Genomic DNA, 26,196 nt, shown 5'->3' with positions numbered 1-26,196 from the left:
TAGAGATTTTCTAAGTTAATCAAGGCTCTGCAAGGCACTTGGGTCAGTATGAGAATATATGGTATATAAGTGAATATTATTTCAAATATTGGGTTACCTTAGAGTGTTTCGCAGAGTTAGGCTGTGCTGGGTTGGAGACATGAGCAGAATATGTATGCTTTCCTGAATCTATCATTCAAGTTTTACATCTTAGTAAGTAAAATGAGCAAATTTTAAATATCCGATCTTCATCTCTTAATATCTCCAAACGTACCTTCTTTACACCTACATTTACTTTCAACTTCTGCCTCGCCATGATCCTTTCTGCCTCTCCTCACCCCTTCAGTGTACATGGTATTAATCTGTCAAGGATTCCATGGACCAGAGAATTGATGGACTACTAGTTTCCTGGGAGCAAATTTTTAAAATGAGAGAGAAGTAAATGGTTTTGAGCATTTGCGCAGTTAGGAAACTCAGAATTCTAAGTAGGAGTACTAGTCCTTTGGCTTGTACTGGGACCATAAGGAAATCTAAGTGGCTTTGAACACTATTGAGTTGGCCCTTAGTTAGGACACATTTAAACTTAATGATCCGTATTATACGTCAGTTAAAAGTTACGTGCCTCAGCTCTTCCCTGGTTTTTTTACTCCATTAAGAGCACAGCTGACAGATCATTTATAATTCTACCATTAGAGACGAGACAATCCAGTAGTAGTATAAATTATTTAAGTTCAGTAAAGCAGCCTATAAGACTGACAGCCGAAATCTACCTCAATATATTAGTAAATGTCAAATGATCTGCCTTCGCTAAGCTCTTTTCTGAGATATGCTTGTATAGGACCAAGCCTTTTGTTTGTTTGCAACAAATCTCAAACATTAACAAAACATTTAAATGAGCAATTTTTCCAAATATTATAACCATCAAATTCAGCACACGTGTTACATTTTGGAAAGAATGTAAGATACCTACTATATAACTTTAAAATAGCTGATTATATATTTCAGTAACCTAAATACCAAAATAATAGTATCAGAATGTTTTGTTTTCTCCAAGTTATTCTAATTTACTTTCACAAAGAGATGTGGATTTAATGTTTTTTTCATTTACTTTTTTGTTGTTGTTGTTGCTATTCATTCATTTAACAGCCTTCTTGAGGGCCTTCTTTCTTTGATACTAACAGTGTAGACAGTAATGAATATCCATAAAGCCTATTCTCATGCTGCTTACAATCTAGTGTGGGGGGAAGAAAGACAACAATTAAATTAAAAATAGCTACATGTATACAATTTTATTCATTTATTTAAAAATTAGGCGTGCCTGGGTAGCTCAGTCGGTTAAGCATCCCACTATTGGTTTCAGCTCAGGTCATGAACTCATGGGTCATGAGAGTTGGGCTCCTTGCTCAGCTGGGAGTCTGCTTGAAGACTCCTGGGGGGCACAGTCGTTAAGCGTCTGCCTTCAGCTCAGGGCATGATCCCGGCGTTCTGGGATCGAGCCCCACATCAGGCTCCTCTGCTAGGCCTGCTTCTTCCTCTCCCACTCCCCCTGCTTGTGTTCCCTCTCTTGCTGGCTGTCTCTGTCAAATAAATAAATAAAATCTTTAAAAAAAAAAAAAAGAACACTTAGTTCAAACCCCTTATTTAAAAAAAATAAAAATTAAAAAATAAAAATTAAATAAACATACATGGCAATAATATAGATGCCTTTAAGCAGAGTGAAAGTCACATTTTTTATCATGAATCAGGTCCAGCCTGCAGAAATTCTTCAGTTTTACTCACAAACGAATAAAATAGATTTCATTTCCTCTAATTTGTCTTGAAATTCCTAATACAAAGCAGCAGATGGCACCATCACCTCGTTCACACCAGCCAAATTTTGCTAACTGTTTTTGATTAATTTGTCCTGACTTCACTCAGATCACACACTCTGTGGAATCTGTTTTCATTTATTTAGTTATCCTGTACCTCTCATATTCACCATCCAAGTTTCCCAATAGAGATTTAAGACCCATCATCCCCATTTTACTGGTGAAGAAACAAGCAGATAAAAAAAAAAAAATTAAACAACATATATAAAGTCAATCAGTGACAGAATCAGGAGCAGCCAGGCAACATGATGCATTTAATAGAACATGGACCTTGAATATAGAAGTTCTGCCAATAAGAAGTTCTGAGAGGTATTTTTCCACCTATGCAATTTAAGTCCTTCATCTTGGGTTGCTTTCTCTATCAAAAAAAAAAAAAAAAAAGAATGGGATGTACCAGGTGAATAGCTTCCAACTATTTTGTGGGTCCAATTGCTTTTCTTCTAAGTGAAATTATATATGAAATTCCTACATATGAAACAAGCAAAATCAGGGGTGCCTGGCTGGCTCAGGCAGTAGAACATGTGACTCTTGAGCTTAGGGTCCTGAGTTCAAGCCCCATGGACCCTACTTCAACAGCAACAACAACAACAACAACAACAACAACAACAACAACTAAAACCACAGGCCAAATCAGAGATGCTCTAGTTGTATCACTGCTAGGGCAGTCTAGAGATTTCCCTGCTTGTTCTGTCCTGTATCACATTTTGTTTTATCTTTCTTCCTATTAAAGATGATTCTGAGTTCAAAGGTACAGGAGAAAATGAAAATACTGTTGATGTAGTCATGTTCGACTAAAATGTGAATGCCCAATGTAGCCACAAAAGTAAACACAATGGAGAAAGAAGAGCCACTGTCGGTGGAAGAGAGAGGGACAATGCCACAGGTAACTTTACACAAATAAATGCACAAAAAACACTTCCCACTTGAAAATGATACCCACTGCCCTTTGTTTTCCTTTGCTCCCCAAAGGAAATTTAAGGACAACTTGGTTGTGATTAATCAATTAGATCACTTGATTAATTAGATTGTGATCTAATTGTGATCAATTCGAATTGCCAATAGTGTGGTTCTTTCATAAGGTGTATAATTGCTTGTTTTCTTCCCCCTCCACCCCCAATTAAACACAAATCTGGGGACACTGTTCTAGACATTGGACATAGAATGCCCATAGAGACAGAATTCTTGTCTTTTTGGAGTTTTTAAACTGGATCAGAGAGTAGAATTGGATAATTTTAGGCTTTAATATATGAAGGCAAATGTATGTATTTTGCACATATATTATTACTTTTAAAGGTTTTTTTAACTCATTTATACATTGATCCAACGTGTATTTATTGCAAATGTGACATGAATCAGAAGCTAGTGTAGGTTCTTGGGATATTTCACTGAATAAGGCAAACAAAATTCTTAACTCATGGAGCTTACAAACCTGTGAACAGGGGGAGTCTAATTATAAACAGCTGAGTGATTTTCAAATAATACGAAGTGTTTTGAAGAAGAAAATAAATAATGGTGTGATTCAGAATGATGGGAAAGCACCCCTGATGTGTTCTGCTTCAGACTGAGGAATCAGGGGAGACTGCCCAGAAAGAGTGATGTTTGCACTGAGAACTGATTATCCGGAAAAATCCTGCATGCAAAGTTCTGAAGGCAAAGCGTGTAGCCAAAGTAAAAGTGCAAAGTCTCTCAGAAAGGAGCAAATCGGTGTGTTTGTGTGATAAAAAAGGCCAGTAGGGCTGAGAGGTATAGTCAAGCAGGCGATGTGAGGGTAGTGAACTATCTGCAGAGAATTTAAAAAATAACAGAATTTATTAAAAATCAGTCTGCTTTTCATCACCAACAATACTTAAAAGGCCAATGATAAAATACTCGCTGAAAATGTATTTTGCTGCCCAAAGTTTTGAACAATTTTTGTAGTTATTGTTTAGTTTTAAAACTCTGTTTATTCATCTCCACACTCAGTTCTCATTATTCACGGTAGTTATGATCTATGACGTGACAGCGAACACTGAATAACTATTGCTTCTGGGGGAAATACAGGGTTACGTTTCTGTAACATCTGGTCACAACATTTTATGTCAACAGATTAATACATAACCTTGTTTTATATATGTTTCTTTTTATTTTTTTATTTTTTTAAAGATTTTATTTATTTATTCGACAGAGATAGAGACAGCCAGCAAGAGAGGGAACACAAGCGGGGGAGTGGGAGAGGAAGAAGCAGGCTCCTAGCGGAGGAGCCTGATGTGGGACTCGATCCTATAACGCTGGGATCACGCCCTGAGCCAAAGGCAGATGGTTAACCGCTGTGCCACCCAGGCGCCCCATATATGTTTCTTTTTAAAGACACCTTAGCAAATATACAATGTTGTTTCGTTAACATTGAACTCATAGCCAACAGCACTGTAACTCAGGACTGCATAAAGCTTACCTAACACACATATTTTCTCTGTAAGGCACATTCTTGAGCTTAGAACTCCAGACTGCACGTCAGCATGATGTTTGAGAGCATTTTAAGCAGTGGAGTTACCAACAAAGAATGAAAAAAAAAGGCACTAAATAGACCGTGAAAGGGACACTCTTTCACAGTATGATAGTTGGAACTAGAAGGCAGTGTTGTTTTGTTCAAACTCATCTGGAATCTGGAATCAGGCATGTTGCATTGTAGGGGCCCAGGGCAGGCTGCCCCAAGATAGGCCACTTTGGCATAGCGATTATTTTCAGTTAAAAGTAAATCTAAGGGACGCCTGGTTGGCACAATTGGTTGGGGGTCTGCCTTCAGCTCAGGTCATGATCCTGGGATGCTGGGATCAGTCCCACATGGGGCTCCCTGCTGAGCTGAGCAGGGAGCCCACTTCTCCCTCTGTCTGCCGCTCCTCCTGCTTGTACTCTCTCTCTCTCTGATGAATAAATAAATAAAAACTTTAAAGAAAAAGATTTAAAAAAAAAAGTAAATCGAAACCCAGCAGATGCAGGAAACCTCTCTGCTTCCCCTACAACTGCCTAAATTTACATTGGAAAGGCAAGCCTGAAACTGGCAAAGGACTATGAACAGAGACTCCTCTTTACTGAAGGAACTTACCTGCATAATAGAACAACCTTGTTTTTCCAAACATCTCTTTTCACCTTCTTGCGAATGGCCTTCCTCCCTTTTGTGTCCTCAGATCCTCCCCATCTCCTTAGCTCATATAAGCTTCCTCTTGTCTTTGGAATCTCTGTCCCCTCCCTATGCCTATTACGTTTGATTTTCTTCTGTTACTTTGCCTCCTGTAGTTTGATTGTAAGTCCAACTAGAAGGGACCACAGGGCAGAGGAAGGTCTTCCTCCCCGACAGCGAGGATCAAACTTTCCACTGTTCTGTGCGTGCCTGTGAATGATCATGAAAGAGCCCTGGTTACTGATTTGGGATTACAATGAAATTTTAGCAAGTAGGCAAATTTGTAATTCTGGAATCCATGAACAATGAGGATCAACTTATCCGTGTATATAGATTTATATTTATATCTACATAGGCTTCAAATTAGCAGTTTTATGTCCCTTTTCCTTTAGTATATATTGTGTTCTACATGAAAGTTAATTCACAGAACTAGTTGTGGTTGCAGAACAATTTGGGATGGTTTGGAATTGCTCAAGTTCACTCAGAGTACCACTTGGTTCACATTGCTTGCAATTACTCATTAAGAATATTTCTGTGTTGAAAGTGTAGATTTGAAATCAACATCTGGCATTGCCCAGTGGTCATAAAGTCAAAAAGACAGAGTTTGAACTACTTCTATTCATTCTATGTGACAATTTGCAATTATCATTTGTCTTTATACAGTTTTTCAACCTGCAGAGAAATTTGAAAGTTTCTAAAATGTATCCTAAGAAAACAAAGACATGAACAATATTGCAATTTCTGGAATCACTGTGAAATAGGATTTTTATAACTTTTTGCCACACATATTCTATGTATAAGTCTTTTTCCTATTTATATATCTGTTGCTTCAGTGAAAGAAATTTGTTCAAAATGAATATGAACAAAAAAATGGTTGTAAGTCAGTTTTGAGCAAAGATGAATTGATGTGTCTAGATACACAGTGTACTTAACACGAACATGTAAAAATGATCAATTTTGACAATATCATTGACAAATTTGGAGAAGGTAAGGGACACAAACAGAAATTGTAATATTATTGATTACGGTGACAAACCTATATATAAGTATAAATTCCTCTCCCTTTCCAAAAAAATAAGGGCATTAATGTAATTGAAAAGATTTTATCCATTTAATTAAGAGTATTTTGTACAATGTTTATTTTTATTTTAATATACATGTTTATTCACACATTTTAATTTTTATCGGCATTATTTTATATACAACTTTAAAAAATATTTTTTTTATTTATTTGAGAGAGAGAGTGCATGCATGAGCTGGGGGAGGGGCGAAGGGAGAGGGAGAGGCAGAGAATCCCAAGCAGACTCCTGCAAGTGCAGAACCCCACATGGTGCTTGATCCCATGATCTAGAGATCATGACCTGAGCCGAAACCAAGAGTTGGTCACCTAACTGAAAAAGCCACCAGACACCCCTATTTAATATACAACTTTCAACAAAAAAAAATTCACTACCTACATGTGTTTTTTGACCATTATTATTCATTTATTCCATTTCATGATCATTACTGAAAACTATTTCGTTGTGTAAAGGAGAGGAAAGTAAAAATCAAAAACAAAACAAAACAAAAATAACAGTCTGGGTGTTAAATATGCTAGGTACATCACTGCTTAACTCAAGGATTAACTAATATAACAAAATAAACATTATAAAAAAAAGAACTCAAGGATTAGTGAGGAAAACAGTTATAAGCATCTATCAATAAGAAAATGACACATAAATTCATCTCTTGGGAGATTGGGAAATGTCAAATACAAGAGCCATAAGAGAGTGATGTATACCCTATATATACTTCTCCCCCATTAAAATGGAAGAAAAGAGGCACAAGGTGGAAGGGGTAGGAGAAGTTATATGTGAAATGTGAACAATGTGGCAAGCTGAAACCATGAAGCTACTGGACCCAAAGGGTAGCAGGAGCATAAATAGATTCAGAAAAGAGAAAGTGGATTGGGAAAAGACGGCTAAAGGCACATTTTATTTTATTTTATTTTTAAAGATTTTATTTATTTATTTGACAGAGAGAGACAGCGAGAGAGGGAACACAAGCAGGGGGAGTGGGAGAGGAAGAAGCACGCTCCTAGCAGAGGAGCCTGATGTGGGGCTCGATCCCATAACGCCGGGATCACGCCCTGTGCGTAAGGCAGACGCTTAACGACTGTGCCACCCAGGCGCCCCATGAAGGCACATTTTAACTGTGAAGGATTTATTGATTATAAAGACAGCCTTTGGTTTATTTAAAAAATTGTAGGGGCGCCTGGGTGGCACAGCGGTTAAGCGTCTGCCTTCGGCTCAGGGCGTGATCCCGGCGTTGTGGGATCGAGCCCCACATCGGGCTCCTCTGCTGTGAGCCTGCTTCTTCCTCTCCCACTCTCCCTGTTCCCTCTCTCGCTGGCTGTCTCTATCTCTGTCAAATAAATAAATAAAATCTTTAGAAAAAAATAAAAAATAAAAAAAAATAAAAAATTGTAAACCTTCTAAGAAAGAATTCCATGTCAATTACCTCATTTGTTATAAGAATTAAATTAAAACTGGTAAGAATGTTGTGAACAAAGCTAAGTAATTTTTGTGGTCTGCCCAAACCGGAGGTACTTAAACAGTTTAAGGTTTTTTTGTTTTTGTTTTTGTTTTGTTTTTCTCCTCCAGATGTAATGTGAAACCAATTAGGATGGGGATTGGGTCTCATTCTTCTTTGTATCCAGTCTTCTGAGAATACGGTAAATGTTTAATAGATGTTTAATTGCTTAATGGATAGAAGGGGGGAGAGAAAGGGAGGGAGGGAGGGAAGGAGGGAAGAAGGAGATCCAAGTTAGCCTTCAAATTAGAGATGAAATTTGAGGATTTTTTGGGAAATTTGTGAAAATTAATGGGGAAGATACTTTGGAAGGTTGCTATCTCCTGAAGATGCAATATTTTTTTCCTACAGTTTTAAGTGAATGCTAATTTGTTTTTTAATAATCTTACTTTCTATTTAATTCGTTTATTCATTTATTTGTATCTATTTATTTATTTTTATTCACTTATTTACGTGTAAGTTTTACAAAAAGTCACCCTGAACATGCCTCAGGCTCTCTTGTGTTTTCTTTTACTGGTTTAACACTCATTCTAGTAAACCTAATGAAACAGATATTTGTGTAGGAAAGATATTATTTGTTAAGCTTTAATTCTGGGAGCAAACGCTACTGTTGACAACAGCTAAATATATGTAGAAATGAAAACATGACCGGATTGATTCAGCTATTCTGAATGTGCTGCTTTATTGATGTAACATTTAATCTGACTCTTGATACAATTAATTGTATTTTTAGTTTATAAAATGTGTTTTTCATTTTTAAGAACTCTTCTCAGATTCTTCATTTTCCTTTTAAGATAAACTTGTATGAATGCAACTTGTCATCAAATTTAATTTCCCTGAGAATATGAATTAGATAATTGTTGTTTGCTGTTTTTGTTGTTGTTTGTTTTGAATCGATTGGTTTGTTTTCACCTGTTTCTTACATTAATGTTTAACCAGGGGTATTTTTTCTGAATACATGGATAGTTCCCCCGATCCCCTCCTGCCCCTTGAAATACTGAGAGATTTTTTTTCTACTTTGTCAGTGATTTGTATAATCACTGTTCAATTGTTTTAATTCCAGACAAAAAGAAAAAAGTAAAGTTTACATTTATTGAAAATCTCTTTGACAACTTAGAGAGCCAATTGTTTTTGTAGGATTGTGATTAGAGGAAGAGATTCCTAGAAAATTTTCCCAGTGGGGGGCCTGGATTGGCAGGAAAAAACCCAGCATTTTATGATTGCCTGGGAGGTGCTCGCCTCATTACTGTTCTGTTAGCAAGCTGACCTTTCTTCCTTGAACCAGATATGCAATCTGTGAAAAATCCCGTTTTCCAAAGACTGAGTTATAGAACCGGGAGGCTGATGGACTTTGAGATTAAGATCCACGTGACTACTTTGCAATGTGTCTACAAAAAGTTAGCAGAACTTTCATGGCAGGCTAAGTGAGAGGGAGAAACTCACTTATTTACTCTCCATTGAACTCTTCCACTTTGATGTGTGTTAGTAAGAACCACAGAGCTCTTGGCTACACTATCTCCATCCAAACTTCTGCACTAAGAGACTGGACATCATCTGGCACTTTAATGTCCCTAGGATGATATTGAACCCACCCACCCCCTCTGGAAATGCCTGCCTGAGAAAGCTCAGTGCTTCCAGGAAAATTTACTGTTGTTCCAGTCAAAACTTGGTGATAGCAGTTACCTTAGAAAGCTTGCAATTATAATTCCTTTCTCTGACCTTTGAAAAGTAAACCTACCACTTGAAATTATTTCTTCAAAGACCTGAGAGCCATCTCTCTGAAGTGCAAACATTCAGGGAATTAAGAGAGATAACTCTCACTCTCCCAGTCCCTGAGGGAGGGTAAGAGTCTAACTTCAGCGGGGAGCACAATCTTGCTCTAACATGTATGGCTGCCACCATCAGAAAGACAGGAGATGTTTATTTCTCTCCTAGATAAGCACCAACAAACAAATCTTCACATGGATTAACACCCCTTAATACCACTCAGTGTCTTTCCCTTAGCATACCTTTAAAAAGTCTTTAGTATTTTGTTTTGGGGACATTGAGTTCCTTCATGCTGGTCCCCCTTTTCCACTGTAATAGCATTACTGAAAGAAATCTGTCCTCACTGCTTTAATGAGTGCCTGGCTTCCTTTCAGATGTCTCCTTCATTCTGCCTGCTTCATAGTCTTGTATGTGGGTTGGGTACTTTCTGGTTTCCAGTAATGATAAGTGTTGTCCATATCTCATTAATTTGGGTATTCTGCATAATATTTCAGTCCCAGAATTCTCCATAGCTGTCACACTAGTTTCTTCTTATCTCTGGGGGATATGTTCCAAGATCCCCAGTGGATGCCTGCCCCAAGGATAGTACTGAACCATATATGCATACACACACACACACACACACACACACACACACACACATATACACACACACACACACTGTTTTTTTCTTCTTCCTATGCATACATACCTATGAGATAGGCCTTGTGAAGTAGGGTTAGGCTGCTATTGACCTTCTGATGATACATCAGGAGAATCACCTGCTGCCTGACCACAGTTTCCTGGGGGTAACTGAAACCATGGAAAGCAAAACCACAAATATAGGGGGGACTATGTACTTATAAGTACATGAAAAGATCATGCATTTTGCAGCAGAAGTACACTTTGGTTTGATTCTTTGCTTCAATATTTTTATTAGCTTCTTAAAACTGGCTAAGGGACTAAAATTTCTATATCTCATTTTTTTTGAAAATTGAATAAATAAACTGACCAGGTGGCTCAGTCAGTTAAGCTCCTGCCTTTGGCTCAGGTCATGATCCTGAGGTCCTCGGATTGAGCCCCGCGTCAGGCTCAATGGCAAATCTACTTCTCCCTCTCCCTCTGTGATCTCTCTCACTCTCTTTCAAAATAGAAATAAATAAAATCTTTAAAAAAATAAAATAAATATATACCGTATGGACTTGTTGGAAAATTGAGATTGAATAAGAAAACATGTGCAATAGGTAGTACCTAGCTCAGAGTTATTGTTCAATAAATAATGACTACTTTGAATTATCAATCCCTGACAAATCCTAAAGAAATTTGTTTCTCCTCTCTGTTGTTACAATGCCTCCTTATGGCATCCTTCACATACCTGTCTGTAGGTTTCCTCTATCAGGTAATGAGCTTCTTCACAGGTATCTTTTATCCCTATATCCTCTGCTCCTGCCATTTGAAAAGATGAGCATTTGATACATGTTTAGTGAATGAGCAAGTACATGAATAAATGAATGGATGTATGAATTCATGTTTCATTTTTCTTATATTTGGTCTGAAACAAAGATCTATCTATTGTGCTGCCTTATGCTTTTCTTAAAACTCATCAGTCTTAGAAACAGGATCTAAAGGTACAAATGGGAACTTACCACAGCATCGTTTTCATTTCCTGCCTTTGGCTATATCTGGTTGGACTAGTTACTTAAGCTCAACTTGTTAAAACTGTAAATGCCTACCCCACATGATTTGACTCATACATCCTCTTTTGTCCACAGGCAGTTGTCTTAAGAAAAGAGAGGGAAGAGCTCTCAAATGCTGTGTCAATCAGGAGCTCAGTAGAACAATGGAATCCCGTTCTGAGGTAGAAAATTTGGATGAAGATGGTTATACTCAATTAGACTTCCACTCTCAAGGCATCACTGGGAGACCTGTGATCTTAAAGAAAGGTATCTTTTCTTTCTGCTTCAATGTTCTTGTTCTCATCAACTAAAACACTTATTTGGAGAAAATTTGAGAGATTTATGATTTGTAGGCTGAAGACCTTTTAAAAGATTTTCAGAAGTCACTGAAGATATTTTGAAATATCTTTCCTCATTGCGAGCATTTGGTGACTAATTATTAGTATTTAATTTAATTATTATAATGGCAGAAAATACAATTTCTTGGGCACCTGGGTGGCTCAGTCAGTTAAGTTTCTGCCTTTGGCTCAGGTCATGATCCTAGGGTCCTGGGATCCTGCTCAGCGGGGAGCCTGCTTCTCCCTCTGCCTCTGCCTCTTTCTCTCTCTGTCTCTCATGAATAAATAAAATCTTTAAAAAAAAAAGAAAATAGAATTTCTCTGTTCTGTAGAAATAGACACTTCAGCAGTAAGAAACTGTATATAAGTGTGATGAAATGCAAAGATGTAAGAATTATTTAGTAGAAAAGAGTAAATCATAGAATGGAAGTCATGGAAACTTAAATATATACGAACAACATCAGGATGTTGGAGATAAGAAAGAGAAGAATGAAAAGAGAGAAAATAGGTGAGGGAAAAAACAAATTTGTGATTTTTGTGGTAAAGGCCAAAGGGACTTCCTAAGTCTTGGGGTTTGGAATCATGAATCTAATGTGTTTTTTGGGGTAAGACATTGATTTGGATTTTTTTTTATTTTTTTTATTTTTTTTATTTTTTATTTATTTATTTATTTTTTAAGATTTTTAAAATTTATTCGACAGAGATAGAGACCCAGTGAGAGAGGGAACACAAGCAGGGGGAGTGGGAGAGGAAGAAGCAGGCTCATAGCGGAGGAGCCTGATGTGGGGCTCGGATCCCAGAACACCAGGATCACGCCCTGAGCCGAAGGCAGACGCTTAACCGCTGTGCCACCCAGGCGCCCCTGGATTTTTTTTTTAAACAAATGGGAGTCTTTTGTATACTAGTGAAAGAAAAGATATGTGCTAGATGAAAAGATTCCATTTGCAGAACAGGAGTCTTAAATATAATAGAAAAGGAGTAAAATATAGAGAAAGGCATTGCAAGCTCTCTCCCTTAATAGAATGAGTCATGTAGTTTCCTCTATGCTTCTCCTATTTGGCAATTCTCTGTAATGCTTTTTCTCAAAGACAGAACTATATCCTTGGTGCAGTGGTATTAACATAAAATGAGTTTCCTGTTATCAAGAGAAAGATTATTCATAAGTTTTGACATGAGAATTTGGTCTCTTCTGCTTTATGGAAACTCACATTGCACAATTATTTTCCCTTTACCACTTATGCAATTCTTTTCTTGCTCAACCAGTTGAGGAGGTCTAGAAAAATTGGATGATGCAAGATGTAGGGAGGCAGGTGTATGTTTCTACGTATTTGTTGACAAACAGTGAGTTATGTTGAACGTGCTAGTAGCCTCTAAAGTAAGTGCTTTTATGTGTTAGCTCATTTAGTTCCCACAATGATCCTCTGAGGTATTATTACCCCAATTTTCCACAAAGAGAAATGAATAAACAGAGGGAGTAATTCACCCAAGACTATGCAACAAATAAGTGAAAAGAGAAGGTTGTCCTCAGTAACCAGGGCTATTTCCCCTAAAGTAAGCTGTCTTCTATAAAAATGAGTGGGATTTCAGAAACTCTGGTAATGTCAGGCCCATCAGTGTGAAACTGAAATTAGGAGTGTACAGATATCAGGGCATGGTGCTGAAATTATAGTTCCAGAACCTAAAGAGGTATGCTAAGTGTGAGGGAAAATTCAGATAATCCTAGGTGACTCGATTATCTGCGTATCAGTGATTAATGGTTCACTTTAGAATTTTCTGGAATTTGATGAACTGTATAACTGAAGTGCCCTGAGATTTATCATATTTCTTCATTTTAATTTCTGTTCCCTCTGGCTTCCTAGTAACTTGGGCTACATCTCCTCGTTGGCGTCCCATTGCTGTGACTTTGGGAATCCTATGCTTGTTAATATTGGTGATAGCTGTGGTCCTGGGTACCATGGGTGAGTATTGGAGATCAACAACAACAACAACAACAGGCATTTGATAAGCATTTATTATGTGCCAAGCACTCTTTAAAGAGCTTGACATGCATAATCTAATTGAATTGGTATATTAACCCCATTGAATCAGTGCTATTAATACTCATTTTACTTGTAAGAGAAGTGAGAGGTGGGGAGGTTTATTTTATTTTCTAGGGCCATAAACTAGTTAGTGGTAAGGTCATGATTAGAAATTTAGGCAATCTGACTGAAAAAATGCATACTCACTCTTTTTTTTTTTTAGAGAGGGAGAGAGAGCCAGTGAAAGTGGGGGAGGGGCAGAGGGAGAGATTCTCAAGCAGGCTCCACACTCAGCACACAGCCTGACATGGGGCTCTATCTCATGACCCGTAGATCATAACCTGAGCTGAAATCAGGAGTCAGAGGCTTAACTGACTAAGTCACTCAGGCACTCCTAAAAAATGCATACTCTTAACTATATTGCTTTGTCTTACTTGAATAGCTGATTTTAAAGCTGTGAAATTCCCAAGATACATTAAAGGAAGGAAACCAGTGGAGGTGAAGAAGAAAGTATAATATGGTGTTTATCTTCCTAATGAAATAAATTCTCTAAAAAGACTATAAACTATTTTTATGAATCTCATGATTTAAGGAAATTGATCTTTAATCTAAACTCTTCTGAATAATATCAGGGATTAACTGAGGTACTTACTAAATAGACATTTTGTGACCGGTGAATGAATTCCTTTAGATTTTCTTTCTCACAAGTTCTATTGTCAATAAAGTATTATCTGCCTTCAGAGTCTTCTCAAGGAGCTCTCATTTTTAAATAACAGAAGAAAGAATATTTATTACTATTTCAAATCTATCATGGCTCCAGTTGATGGTATTACATGTGCCTCTTGCTTTCTCTTCCATACTCTTTCTTCTCTATCTGCTTTGTTATTCTCCTTTTTACTACACTTTCATGGAAGTAATAATTTATTTCCATCTATTTATCTATCATCTATTCTATCATATATCATCTATCTATCTATCTCTCATCTATTTCTACCTCTCAATTAGCAATGTGTTAACTATCATTAATGAAAAATATATCCTTTTGTATTCCAACAAAAATATGGATTTTGGAATTATAATTTCAAATATAGTAGAATGACTTTTTTTTTTTCTGTCACTATAATTGTTGTTGGTATATGAAGCTATTTGGAGATCCAATTCAGGGAGCAACCCATTGAAGAATGACAACTTTCCATCAAGAAATAAAGAGAACCACAGTCAACCCACACAATCATCTTTAGAAGACCGTGTGGCTCCTACCAAGGCTCCCACAACCACAGGCAAGGGCAGGATTAAAAGACGAGTGGAACCCTTTATCCAGGAAAGTTAGTTACTGGGGCTAAGGCCTGGAGTGGGGTGGGTAAAGACAGTACTTTTACATACAAGGATTATGCATTCAAGGAATGAACACATCGGTATTATCTCAGTAAGATATGCCCCTGTCATATATACAATAAAGTGATATAAATATCCCAAGCATTTGGGCAACCATTTCTAAGTTAGATTTTTTTCTTTAAATCACTAATGAACTGGTCACGTTCTCTTTTTCTTAAAGATTTTATTTATTTACTTGACAGAGAGAGCTAGCGAGAGAGGGAACACAAGCAAGGGGAGTGGGAGAGGGAGAAGCACGCTTTCTGCAGAGCAGGGAGCCTGATGCGGGGCTCGATTCCAGGACCCTGGGATCATGACCTGAGCCAAAGGCAGAGGCTTAATGGCTGAGCCACCCAGGTGCCCCCAAACTGATCACTTTCTACAGGATTGATCACTACTCTCCTACTCTCTGTAGGAGATTGTATAATTTGATGCAAAGGAAAGAAATGTGTTCTCCCACCTTCGAGAATTGACATTTTAAAGTACCATAGATAGAATAGGAAACTGGATGTCAGAAAGGAAGAAACGGAGAGAAAAGGAAAGAAGGGAAAATGTGCTAAGAATTAAGAATTGTATGTGAATTAAATATATACAAAAGACATAGACCTAATAGATACATTCCTGAAAACTCTGGTTTTATTTGTTTTTCTTTAATCATACAATATCATTACTTTTATTACAATTTTATATACACTTGACCTTTATTTTTCATTGTATCGTAATTAACTATGATAATATTTTGATTTCAATTTTCCATCTCTGGACCCACACCTTCTCACTATTTGTATCAAGGAGCTAAAGACACAAAGCAGTGATACTCTATAATGTGAATAATTGCTCTTATATGTTTCTCATTAGGAAAGTTGCATTCTTAAATGGATCTCAAATTTTAAAATAAGTTAACATGAAATTACTTTATATCTCGAAGATTGATTTTGAGTTGATTTATTTTAAGAATTATCATGAAGAAAGGGAGTTCTGGACTAAAGGTGAAAGCATAGAAGACAGGTTAAGAAGTAAAAGAGGGTTGACTATCTAAAACATTGTTTATAGCTAATTCATTCTTAAATTTTAAATGAATGAAGGGATTTCAAAGTGGTCTCTTCTATAAAAATCATTCCCTATTATTTGAACTGAAAATGGAATATATTACTTGCAATTCATTGATTATTAAGTATCCTTGGGATGAATGGTGTTTGCACTGAAAGAGCAAATTGGTATGTTATGAACCTCATTGTATTTACTTTTCATTTCCAGGAGCTTTTTCCAGCTCTTGTCCTCCTAATTGGATCATACATAAGAACAGCTGTTATCTATTTAGCACATCATTAGCTTCCTGGAATAGAAGTAAAAGACAATGCTCTCAACTGCACTCTAACCTCCTGAAGATAGACAGTGCAGAAGAACTGGTAAGTGTAGACTCCAGTTATAATTACCTGTGGTCTATATTGAGCAGAAACATAGAGGTAGATTCCAGGTAATGGTAATTTTCTCTAAGAGAGAGCACCTGGGTGGCTCAGTCAGTTAAGTGTCTGCCTTAGGCTCATGATCCCATGGTCCTGGGATGGAGCCCCACATCAGGCTCCCTACTCAGAGAGGAGTTATCCCTCTCCCACTGCCCATCCCCCCCTGTTTGTGCTCTCTCTCTCTCTCTAACACACTCTCCCTCTGTCTCTCTCAAATAGATAAATAAAATCTTAAAAAAAATTTTCCCTAAGAGAAAGTCATATTTAATAGTCTCCATAATTATAATAACAGCATGTATTAAGTGAGTAAAATATGCTTTTAATTAATTCAAAAAATAAATATTTTCAGTTTATTTTTTTAAAGATTTTATTTATTTTATTTTATATACAGAGAGAGTGTGTACATGAGGTGGGGAGGGGGACAGAGGGAGAGATCTAATCTCAGGAAGACTCTGCACTGAGTGCAGAGCCTGATGCAGGTCTCAATCTCATGACCTTGAGATCTGGACCTGAGCCAAAACCAAGAGGCAGATGCTTAACCATCTGCACCACCCAGTGTGTTTTACTTTAAAACAAATCTATTCAAATACACTCTAAGTTTGCATGACTATAACAATTAGGACACTACTCATTTTTGTGGGTTTGGATTTCAATTCTTAAATTTGATAGAGTAAAATAGAAAATTCTCCACCTTGTCATCATTATTATCAAGGAAAATAGCAGTAATAATATACATTTATAAATCATCTACTCCTTGCAAGATACTGGGAAAGGCAAAGAGGTTTAAAAAGTAACCTTGCTATTTCAATGCTTATATAGTTTGTAAGAAGAAAGAAACAGCTGCTAAAAGTTAAATATCTGGTATTGGCAATCAATGACATACGAATTTAAAGAGAGATCCCTGGATACATAAAGTTTTACAGAAAAAGTGGGAGTTATAATGCATCATGAATGAAGGGTAGAACTCAGTTGGTCTATAAGAAGGGATTAATAGTCAGGAAACACTTTACACTATAAATCTAAACAGTCTGTGACTCCTACATTTACTTTCACTTCCTTTCAACTTTTGTGTTTCTGTCCTGCCTTATCCAGCAGTTGTAGTTTGCATGAAAATGAAAGGAAGTAGATTGTGGCAAAGAAAGGGAATGACACTGGAAGTCTGTCCGGCTTTTTGATGTTCCTGTCATTTGTCAAATGTCGTCATTAAGCCTCAAATTACTTATTCATAAAACATGAAGTGGAATTAAGTTATTTTTATATTTTTGTCTAACTCTGCAAAGCATTTCTTGACAAAAGTGCTATAAATTCATATATTCAATTTGAGAAGATAGTGGCCTGTTGTCCATGAAAATTGCCTTGGGGCTCTGTCATTCTTGGTTCTTGTCAGGCCAGTTGCATGGAGGCATTATAATTTTGACATTATGGATCTATTCTTTATTGGAAAATTAAACAATAATGACTCCGAAGAAATGAAATATACTTTTTGAGACGCTCAGTGGCATTCAGTAATTGGCACTCCTCTCTAGGTTGATGCCAGTATATGCATGCATTCTTCACCAAGGTGATTCAATATGTTGTCTCTTTCTCAATGTCTCTAAGAATCTCTCTCCATCTTTTTATCTTTATCATCTCTGCCTCACTCTCTGTGACTCTTTGACATGCATTTGTATTTATGCTTTTCTACAGGAATTTATAGAAAGGCAAATGTCTTCTCAACCCGATAATTCATTCTGGATAGGACTTTCTCGCCAGCAGACTGAAGGACCATGGCTCTGGGAGGATGGCTCAGTGTTCTCATCTAACTTGTAAGTATCTGGAAAGACAAAAAACTTCACACCCTTTCTCAGAAAGATAAGAGCATGCCAAGCCGTTAAAAATCTGATTTGTGGGCCATTTATGAGAATGAGAGAAAGAGAAATGGTGAAGGAAAGAGAAAAAGAGTGAATCAGGAAAAAAAGAAAAGAGGGTAGAGAAGAACTTTACGGTCAAAAGGAGCTGAGTGGTTATCTAGTGCTGTCAACACAAATGTTCCTCAGCTTTCTTACAAGGATGACATCTGGCACCTGTTGGAAGTAGTCCAGTTAGGAGTCATCCCTGTTACCGTAAAACTGTGGTGAAGAGCACAGGCTTTGGAGTCAGTTCTCAGCTTGAAACAATGATTGGCCCACTCCCTGTGTGAAATTGGTTAAGTTGCTCAACCTACTTGAGCGCCTCTTTCCTCATCTGTAAATGAAAATAAAAATAATATCTATCTGTTGGGATTTTAAGAGAAAGGAGATAAAAATCAAATCACTTAGCACAGTGTCCTGCACTTAGTAAATGTGTGACACATGCTATTGTTAATTTTGAAAGCAACCACATTTCACACTTTATAAAGTACTTTTTAACATATTTCTCATTTGCATAATTATAAATTTTCCCTTATTGTGTGTGGATCAGTAGCTAGGGTTCTTTAGGCAAGAAGATCTGTATAGATCTCCTATTGGTTCTGAAGAACCCTGACTGATCCACACACAATGAGGAATAATTGATACATGGAGGTTTATTGTGAGGAATTGGCTCGCATGATTACGGAGGCCTGCATGACTTTAAGTATGCATACTCAAGTATGAAGGGCTGGGAAACAGGGGAGCTAATGGTATAAAAGCCAGTGTTCAGGGAGAAGGAGATGAGCTACACTGAGATGTCTCAGCTCACAAAGTGAGGCAGGAAAAGGCAAAGTCCTTCTGAGGTCTTTTTGTTCTATTTAAGCCTTTAGTGGATTGGATGACACCCAGCCCCACTGGGGTGGGCAATCTACTTTCCTGTGTCTACTGATTCAAATGTTAATTTTACCCAGAAACACCCTCAAGATATAATTAAAAATAATGTTGAAGCTGGGTGTGGCTGGTCAAGTCAACACATAAAATGAACCATCACAAAGTGTTGAAGTCTTCCTCATTGTAATTGTCATTTATTTTCTTTTTCATATCTGAAAAATATGAAATTATATTCTCCTAAGTTTCTATTATTACTGTGTGTACATATGTCCAAGTGTCTGTTTTTTTGTTTGTTTGTTTGTTTTCCCATTATTCTCAGTGGGTGTGTTTCCCGATTCAATTTCTCTCTTCAAAGAAAGAACTTTTAGGCGTGGATTCTCTCTCTCTTTCCTCTGTGTCCTTTTTTTTTAATCTTTTATTTATTTCAGTTCTCATCTTTATTACTTTTTTCCATTCAATTTCTTTGTGTTGACTTTGCTATTCTCTCTCTAATTTCTTTCTTTTTTTTTTTTTTTAAAGTTTTTTTTTTTTTATTCAACAGAGATAGAGACAGCCAGCGAGAGAGGGAACACAAGCAGGGGGAGTGGGAGAGGAAGAAGCAGGCTCATAGCGGAGGAGCCTGATGTGGGGCTCGATCCCACAACTCCAGGATCACACCCTGAGCCGAAGGCAGACGCTTAACCGCTGTGCCACCCAGGCACCCCTCTCTCTCTAATTTCTTGTATGAACGTTTGACTCCTGAAATTCCCCTTTCTTTTCATCAAGTATGTTCATTTAAGACTATAATTTTAAACTATTTTTATTGTCATTCAGTTCAAAATATTTTCTAATTTCCATTTTGAGTTGTTCTTTGACCTATGAGTTACTTAGAAATGCATTTCATTTCTTAATTCATTTTTATTTAAAAAAATTTTATTTTAAAGATTTTATTTATTTATTTGACAGAGATAGAGACAGCCAGTGAAAGAGGGAACACAAGCAAGGGGAGTGGGAGAGGAAGAAGCAGGCTCATAGCGGAGGAGCCTGATGTGGGGCTCGATCCCAGAACGCTGGGATCATGCCCTGAGCCTAAGGCAGACGCTTAACGACTGAGCCACCCAGGCGCCCCTCATTTCTTAATTTATAAATATCTCTGTATTTATAATTATCCCTTTGCCTTTGGTTTCAGCTTAATTTCATTGTGGTCAGAGAACATCCTCCATGTGATTGCAGTTCTTTGACTTTTATCTGCTTCTTCTTCCCCTACTGAGAAAAGTATACTAAAATCTCCCACTGTGATTCTACTTACAATTCTGTAACTATTTTGATGTACTGATGCCATATTAGGCACATATAGATTTAGAATTTTTATACTGTACAGGTGCACAGCCCATTCAAATTACTTTTTTTTTTTTGTCTTTCCTCTTTTTGAAATGTTTAATAATTTTATGATTCCATTTTTTATTTTAATTTAGAATTTACTCTTACTAATTTTTTTGTAGTTGCTCTAAAGATTACAACATGTATTCTTCACTCATCAAAGTCTAATATTAATTGTTTTATAATGTTCTTCCTGGGCAATATAAAAATATATTAGAATATTTCTTTACTCTGTGTACTCCCTCTCCAATTTGCATGCTATTATTTTTGTGTACTTTAATGCTCTCGCATCTTTTCCCACATTTTAAATCTCTACAATTGCACCTGTCTTACAACTGCTGGCCTTTTTTAATCACTGTAGGTCTGAACTGAAGTTGAGCCCTGTCATGAAGGATTAGTGTTTGCTTCTGCCAGTCAAAGAGAGGCACCACAAACCTGAGATTACTAAAACACTCTGCTTGTTTTGTTTGTTTGTTTTTTTTTAAATACACTGGTATTATAGATTCAGATAGAAGAACTGTGTAACTACCAGCCCATGGTTCAACTTCTCAGGGGATGTAATTTTTTCCTCTCATCTTCCACTTGGTGGCAAGATTGAGACATGCACTTCTCACCGTTACTCTTTTTCTGGTTGTAGTTTTAGTTTTCATTTGTTCCTACACCAGAATAATCCTTTGTTCTCCAGCTTCTGCAGGGTTTTCTACTAAATTCCCATCTTAGATGAATTTACTTCACAGTATTAGTTAAATAAATAGTCTTTCACAATTGTTGGCATCTCAGATTCAGTAAAAAAATCTAGCCCTGGAAAACAGTAGATGTATAGATTTATATACAGTTCATCTAGATTTTTCCAAGTGTTTATGGTTTGCATTGCTTCTCATTTATTTCTGCCTCTCCTACCTTCCACTTGAACCATTTTCCTCAAACCTGAAGAACACTCTCTGCTATTTGCTTTAGAGTGGAAATTTTAGTTTAATTCTCTGTGTCTAAACTGTTTTTATTTCAACTTTTCTAAAAAAATATTTTCTTTGAGTATAAAATTGGAAATGTGTAGTTTGTTTCTCTCAGCCACTCAAAGATATTATTACAATGTTTTCATATTTTTTATTACTGTTTTTGAAAGGTTAGCTATTTGAAGGTAATATGTTTTAAATCTGGTGCCTTTTTTCAGCTTTGGAAAATTCTCAGCTAACTTGCTTCAAATGTTGCTTCCACCCTATCTTTCTTCCCTTCTTCTGGGATTCCAGTTATATACATTATAGACCCATTCACAGCATTCTATATGTCTTGTTTGCTTAATCCTTTATCCTTTTTTCTTTATACGTTTACTTCTCATCTATATTCCATTTCACTGTTGTTGTTTTTTTTCTCATCTGTGGCTAATCTGGTGTTAAAAGCCTCCATTAAGTTTTTAATTTTGTTTAGTGAATTTTTCAGTTCTATAATTTCAACTTGTTCTTTGTCAAATCTACTCTGTCACTATTTATAATTGTTAGCTTTCTTCCAACATTTTCAAATTTATCTTTTAATTTCTAGATTATGCTGAATATAGTTGTTATAACATTTGTGTTTGATAATTCCAATGTCTTATACTCATGTATGTCTGTTTCTATTATGTTTTTCTCCTATATCTCATTCATGTTGATTTTCTTATATGTCTGATTATTTTGTTATTATTTTTTAAAATTTTACTTCCAGTATAATTAACATACAGCATTTTATTCGTTTCAGATGTGCAATATTGTGATTCATTAATTCTATGCTTACTCAATGTTCCTCATGATAAATATACTCTTTAATCCCCATCACCTATTTCACCCATTTCCCCACCCACCTTCTCTTTGGTAACCATTTGTTTGTGCTCTATAATTAAGAGTCTGTTTTTTGTTTTGTCTCTTTTTTCCTTTGTTCATTTGTTTTTTTCCCCTTAAATTTCACATATGAGTGAAATCATATCGTATTTGTCTTTCTCTGATTCACTCATTTCGCTTTACATTAACTCTCTAGCTCCATGTCATCGCAAATGGTAAGATTTCATTCTTTTTTTTAAAGCTGAATAATATTCCATTGTATATATATATACCCCCTCTTCTTTATCCATTCGTCTATCATTGGCCACTTAGGCTGCTTCCATAATTTGGCTACTGTAAATAAAACTGCAATAAACATAGGGGTGCACATACCTCTTTAAGTTAGCGCTTTCATATTCTTTAGTTAAATACCAGGTAGTGTGATTACTAGATCCTAGTGTAGTTCTATTTCTTATTTTTTGAGGAACTCCATACTGTTTTCCACAGTGGCTGCACCAGTCACATTCCCACCAATAGTGTAAGAAGGTTCCTTTTTTTCCCCACATCTTCAACACTTGTTTCTTGAATTTTTGATTTTAGCCACCTGATAGGTGTGAGGTGATATATCACTGTGGTTTTTTGTTTGTTTGTTTGTTTGTTTTAGGTTTTATTTATTTATTTGACAGACAGAGACAGCCAGCGAGAGAGGGAACACAAGCAGGGGGAGTGGGAGAAGAAGAAGCAGGCTCCCAGGAGGGAGACTGATGTGGGGCTCGATCCCAAGCCAGGATCACGCCCTGAGCGGAAGGCAGACACTTAATGACTGACCCACCCAGGCGCCCCCTCACTGTGGTTTTGATTTGCATTTCTCTGATGATGAGTGTTATTGAACGTCTTTTCATGTGTCTGTTGGCCATCTGGATGTCTTCGTTGGAGAAATGTCCGTTCATGTCTCCCTGCCCAATTTTTAATTGGATAATTTATTTTTTATGCCTGATTATTTTTGATAGTGTGCTTAACATTATCATCTTAAATGTTTGTAGAATTAATTTGAAATTTGCAGAGTGGATTTTTATTTGCTTCTGATAGGCATTATTTGGGTGTGAATAATACAAACTTCTGAGCAAGATCACATTTTGATTTTAACACCACTTAACTATTTCACTTCCACCAGCCCAAGCATAGTGAATTTGTTAACAATTTTGACAAAATATATGTCCTACTTTTTTATAGCACTTGTTTATCTTGAGTTTTCTTTCGCTATTTAAACATATGACCAGTGGATTCTTTCTAAAATCACAAGAGTGGGCCCAAATTGACATTTTGATGTTACTAGGCCTTGGTTTCCTGGGTGACAGTAACTTAATGTAGCTCTGTCCATACCCAAAAAAACTCTTTTTTTTTTTTTTAAAGATTTTATTTATTTGACAGAGATAGAGACAGTCAGTGAGAGAGGGAACACAAGCAGGGGGAGTGGGAGAGGGAGAAGCAGGCTCACAGCAGAGGAGCCTGATGTGGGGCTCGATAATGCCGGGATCACGCCCTGATCCAAAGGCAGACGCTTAAGGACTGCGCCACCCAGGCGCCCCACCCAAAAAAACTCTTGAACATCAAGGAAAACTTTTGGAGAATATCTGTCAGAATTCTCCCTGAGGCCTGAATCAAAGTTGTTTTATGCTTTTAGCCTAGTCATATCTACAAAAGAATTCTCTCAATCCTCCAGCCCCAGGGCCAAGAAGAGCTAGATACACGGTGAAGAGTACCAGTCCATAGCCTTTACAGTGAAGATCAGTGTTGCCTTTTAAGCTTGACTAATTAACACTGCTCCTTCAGGATACTGAAGAGCAAATAGAACAGGGTCCTACTCCCACTTACCCATTATAATTATCATAATTGTCTATCACTTATTGTAATAAATTCTGTCTTCAGAATGCATCAAAATATATAATGCTATTTTCCTTGCCTTTAAATGGCCTTGATATCTATGATTCTTCATTTATTTTTTTAAAAGGTTTTATTTATTTATTTATTTATTTATTTATTTATTTGAGAGAGAGAGAAAGAGAGGGAGAGCACTGAGGGAGAGTGAGAGGGAGAAGCAAACTCCCTGCTGAGGAGGGGAACTGATGCAGGACTCAATCCCAGGACCCTGGGATCATGACCTGAGCTGAAGGCAGATGCTTAACTGACTGAGACACCCAGGTGCCCCTATGATTCTTTATTTAGTTCTAGATACTTTTCAATAATAACTCTTCTGCTTGGTCTACCCACTAAATATACACAAAGATAATTTCACTAGCCTGTTGTTTTATTGATAAATATACTTCTAGGTAAGAGGTTGAAAGATAAGTAAAGAACTGTCTATAGAATACTCTGTGATTTTTCTTATTTGTTAGGAACGTTATTTAATTTTATGTGACTAGTAGTATTTTTCTTAAAAAATTTTTGTCATTTTTATGCCTTAATTATGAAGGCTCTTTTGTTACCATTTGAGAACTAACGCAATCTAAATTCAAATTTCCTTTTCCAGTAACATAAACACTTAGAAACTCTTCTCACCAAATCCTTACCAATATCCTTGCCAATTTATTTTAGCATTATGTAGACAGTGGACAGTATTTCTTACATTTGTTTTAATTGCCTCATTATATTTTAACAGGTTTCAAATCAGAAGCACAGAAGCCCAAGAAAACTCATCTCACAATTGTGTGTGGATTCACCTGTCAATAATTTATGACCAACTTTGTAGTATGCCCTCATACAGTATTTGTGAGAAGACGTTGTCAATAAAATGATGGAGATGTTGGTGTGGAAGAGCAGAGAGAGGTATGTAAAGTAAGAAGGGCAGAAAACAAAACAGAAAAGAGAGATATTTAAGGTCAAAATAACTGTTGAAAATATCAAGAGAGCTCAGCCAACTTTAATCTTATATGAAAATGGAGAAGCTATGATTCTGCACTTACCAACTGAATTGGCAGGCCAGTATTAGGTTCTAGTTAATAGAGCCCTAAAAATGGACTCAGGTCAGCTGAACTTAAATTTTCATTCTACCACTGACTTAATAATAACATGGAATTAGCTATAAAACCTTGGTGTTTCAAGAAGATCTTTATTTTTGGGTCTACTAGAATTGCTTTTGTCCTTAAAAAATGCTCCCGGAGTACACATGATGTGTTTCCATGATGTGTTACTCCATATCTAATAGTGTATCAGACAGGTGGAAGGCAAAATAAGGAAATGAAAAAAATATCTTCACTACAATCAGAGCTATTTTAGTATTTTGTTCACCAATATGGTTATGATAAAAAAAAAATCATGAAAAAGCAGCAACTCCATCTCTTTCTTTTCCCCCCTCAGTTAAATAGCCCAGAGAATATGTCTGCCACATCTGTGACAAATAAGATCTTGTATAATGTGGAATAGTATCGTAACTGCTCTTATAAGAAAGTGTTCTCCTTTTTAAATACTATTAATAAAAAAAGATCTGGTAATGAATATAGGAAAAAAAAAAAAACAACAAAGCAAAACAATCCAGGGGGCCTGGGTGGCTAAGTTGGTTGAGTATCCAAATTTTTTTTTTTAAAGATTTTATTTATTTATTTTGACAGAGAGACAGCCAGCAAGAGAGCGAATACAGCAGGGGAGTGGGAGAGGAAGAAGCAGGCTCCCAGAGGAGGAGCCCGATGTGGGGCTTGATCCCAGAACGCTGGGATCATGCCCTGAGCCGAAGGCAGACGCTTAACAACTGTGCTACCCAGGCGCCCTGAGTATCCAATTCTTAATTTTGGTTGGGGTGATGATCTCAGGATCCTGAGATTGAACCCCATGTCAGGCTCCATGCTCAGCGTGGAGTCTGCTGGGGTTCTTCCTCTCCCCCACCCACTGCCCCTCCCCCTGTGCATGCATGCTTTCTAAATAAATAATTAAATAAAATCTTAAAAAAAAAACAAAAAACAATCCTGTCACTGAGGTATTAACATTCTGGAAGGCAAAACATGTCTTACTATTTTTTATGATTACTGTTTTGCAGTTTTTAGCAATTTTTCAATAATTACCGTTAAAAGGTATTATTGGAACGTTTCCTCATAGGATGAT

General features: G+C 36.7%; 2 protein-coding genes across 10 annotated transcripts in view; both read left to right on the top strand.

Moving 5' to 3' along the window:
• The window catches only part of OLR1 (oxidized low density lipoprotein receptor 1), a 32,662-nt gene extending 29,947 nt beyond the window's left edge, over positions 1-2,715 (top strand). For 2 of the 4 annotated variants that reach the window (XM_034645549.1, XM_034645548.1), the window contains one exon: positions 2,578-2,685. In XM_034645549.1, coding sequence (XP_034501440.1) covers positions 2,578-2,628 — 51 coding nt within the window. In that variant the 3' untranslated portion in view covers positions 2,629-2,685. Of the gene's footprint in view, positions 1-2,577 lie in introns of all 4 variants that reach the window. The other 2 variants (XM_034645550.1, XM_034645551.1) reach the window with 2 other exon arrangements.
• Positions 2,716-11,129: 8,414 nt separating this feature from the next.
• On the top strand, positions 11,130-25,769 carry CLEC7A (C-type lectin domain containing 7A). Of its 6 annotated transcripts, none has more exons than XM_002925326.4 (7): positions 11,130-11,264; positions 13,195-13,293; positions 14,496-14,633; positions 15,985-16,136; positions 17,880-17,998; positions 24,761-24,927; positions 25,710-25,769. In XM_002925326.4, the coding sequence occupies exons 1-6, from the start codon at positions 11,162-11,164 to the stop codon at positions 24,894-24,896; spliced, it is 747 nt and encodes a 248-aa protein (XP_002925372.1). In that variant the 5' UTR covers positions 11,130-11,161; the 3' UTR covers positions 24,897-24,927; positions 25,710-25,769. The 6 variants fall into 6 exon arrangements, with proteins under 6 accessions (XP_002925372.1, XP_011230755.1, XP_011230757.1 ...); XM_011232453.3 differs by having other exon boundaries at positions 14,496-14,678; XM_011232455.3 differs by lacking the exon at positions 14,496-14,633.
• The last annotated feature ends 427 nt before the right edge of the window (positions 25,770-26,196 follow it).

Source organism: Ailuropoda melanoleuca, chromosome 16, assembly GCF_002007445.2.
Source record: "Ailuropoda melanoleuca isolate Jingjing chromosome 16, ASM200744v2, whole genome shotgun sequence".
NCBI lineage: Eukaryota > Metazoa > Chordata > Mammalia > Carnivora > Ursidae > Ailuropoda > Ailuropoda melanoleuca.
This window is presented reverse-complemented; position numbering and strand designations above follow the sequence as displayed.

Bases quoted from the DNA above. Each gene is read 5' to 3' on its own strand.
- CLEC7A (XM_011232453.3), top strand. From the start codon at position 11,162: ATGGAATCCCGTTCTGAGGTAGAAAATTTGGATGAAGATGGTTATACT. The intron at 14,679-15,984 runs GTTAGTTACTGG...TTTCATTTCCAG, and splicing joins GGAACCCTTTATCCAGGAAA to GAGCTTTTTCCAGCTCTTGT. The intron at 17,999-24,760 runs GTAAGTATCTGG...ATATTTTAACAG, and splicing joins TCAGTGTTCTCATCTAACTT to GTTTCAAATCAGAAGCACAG.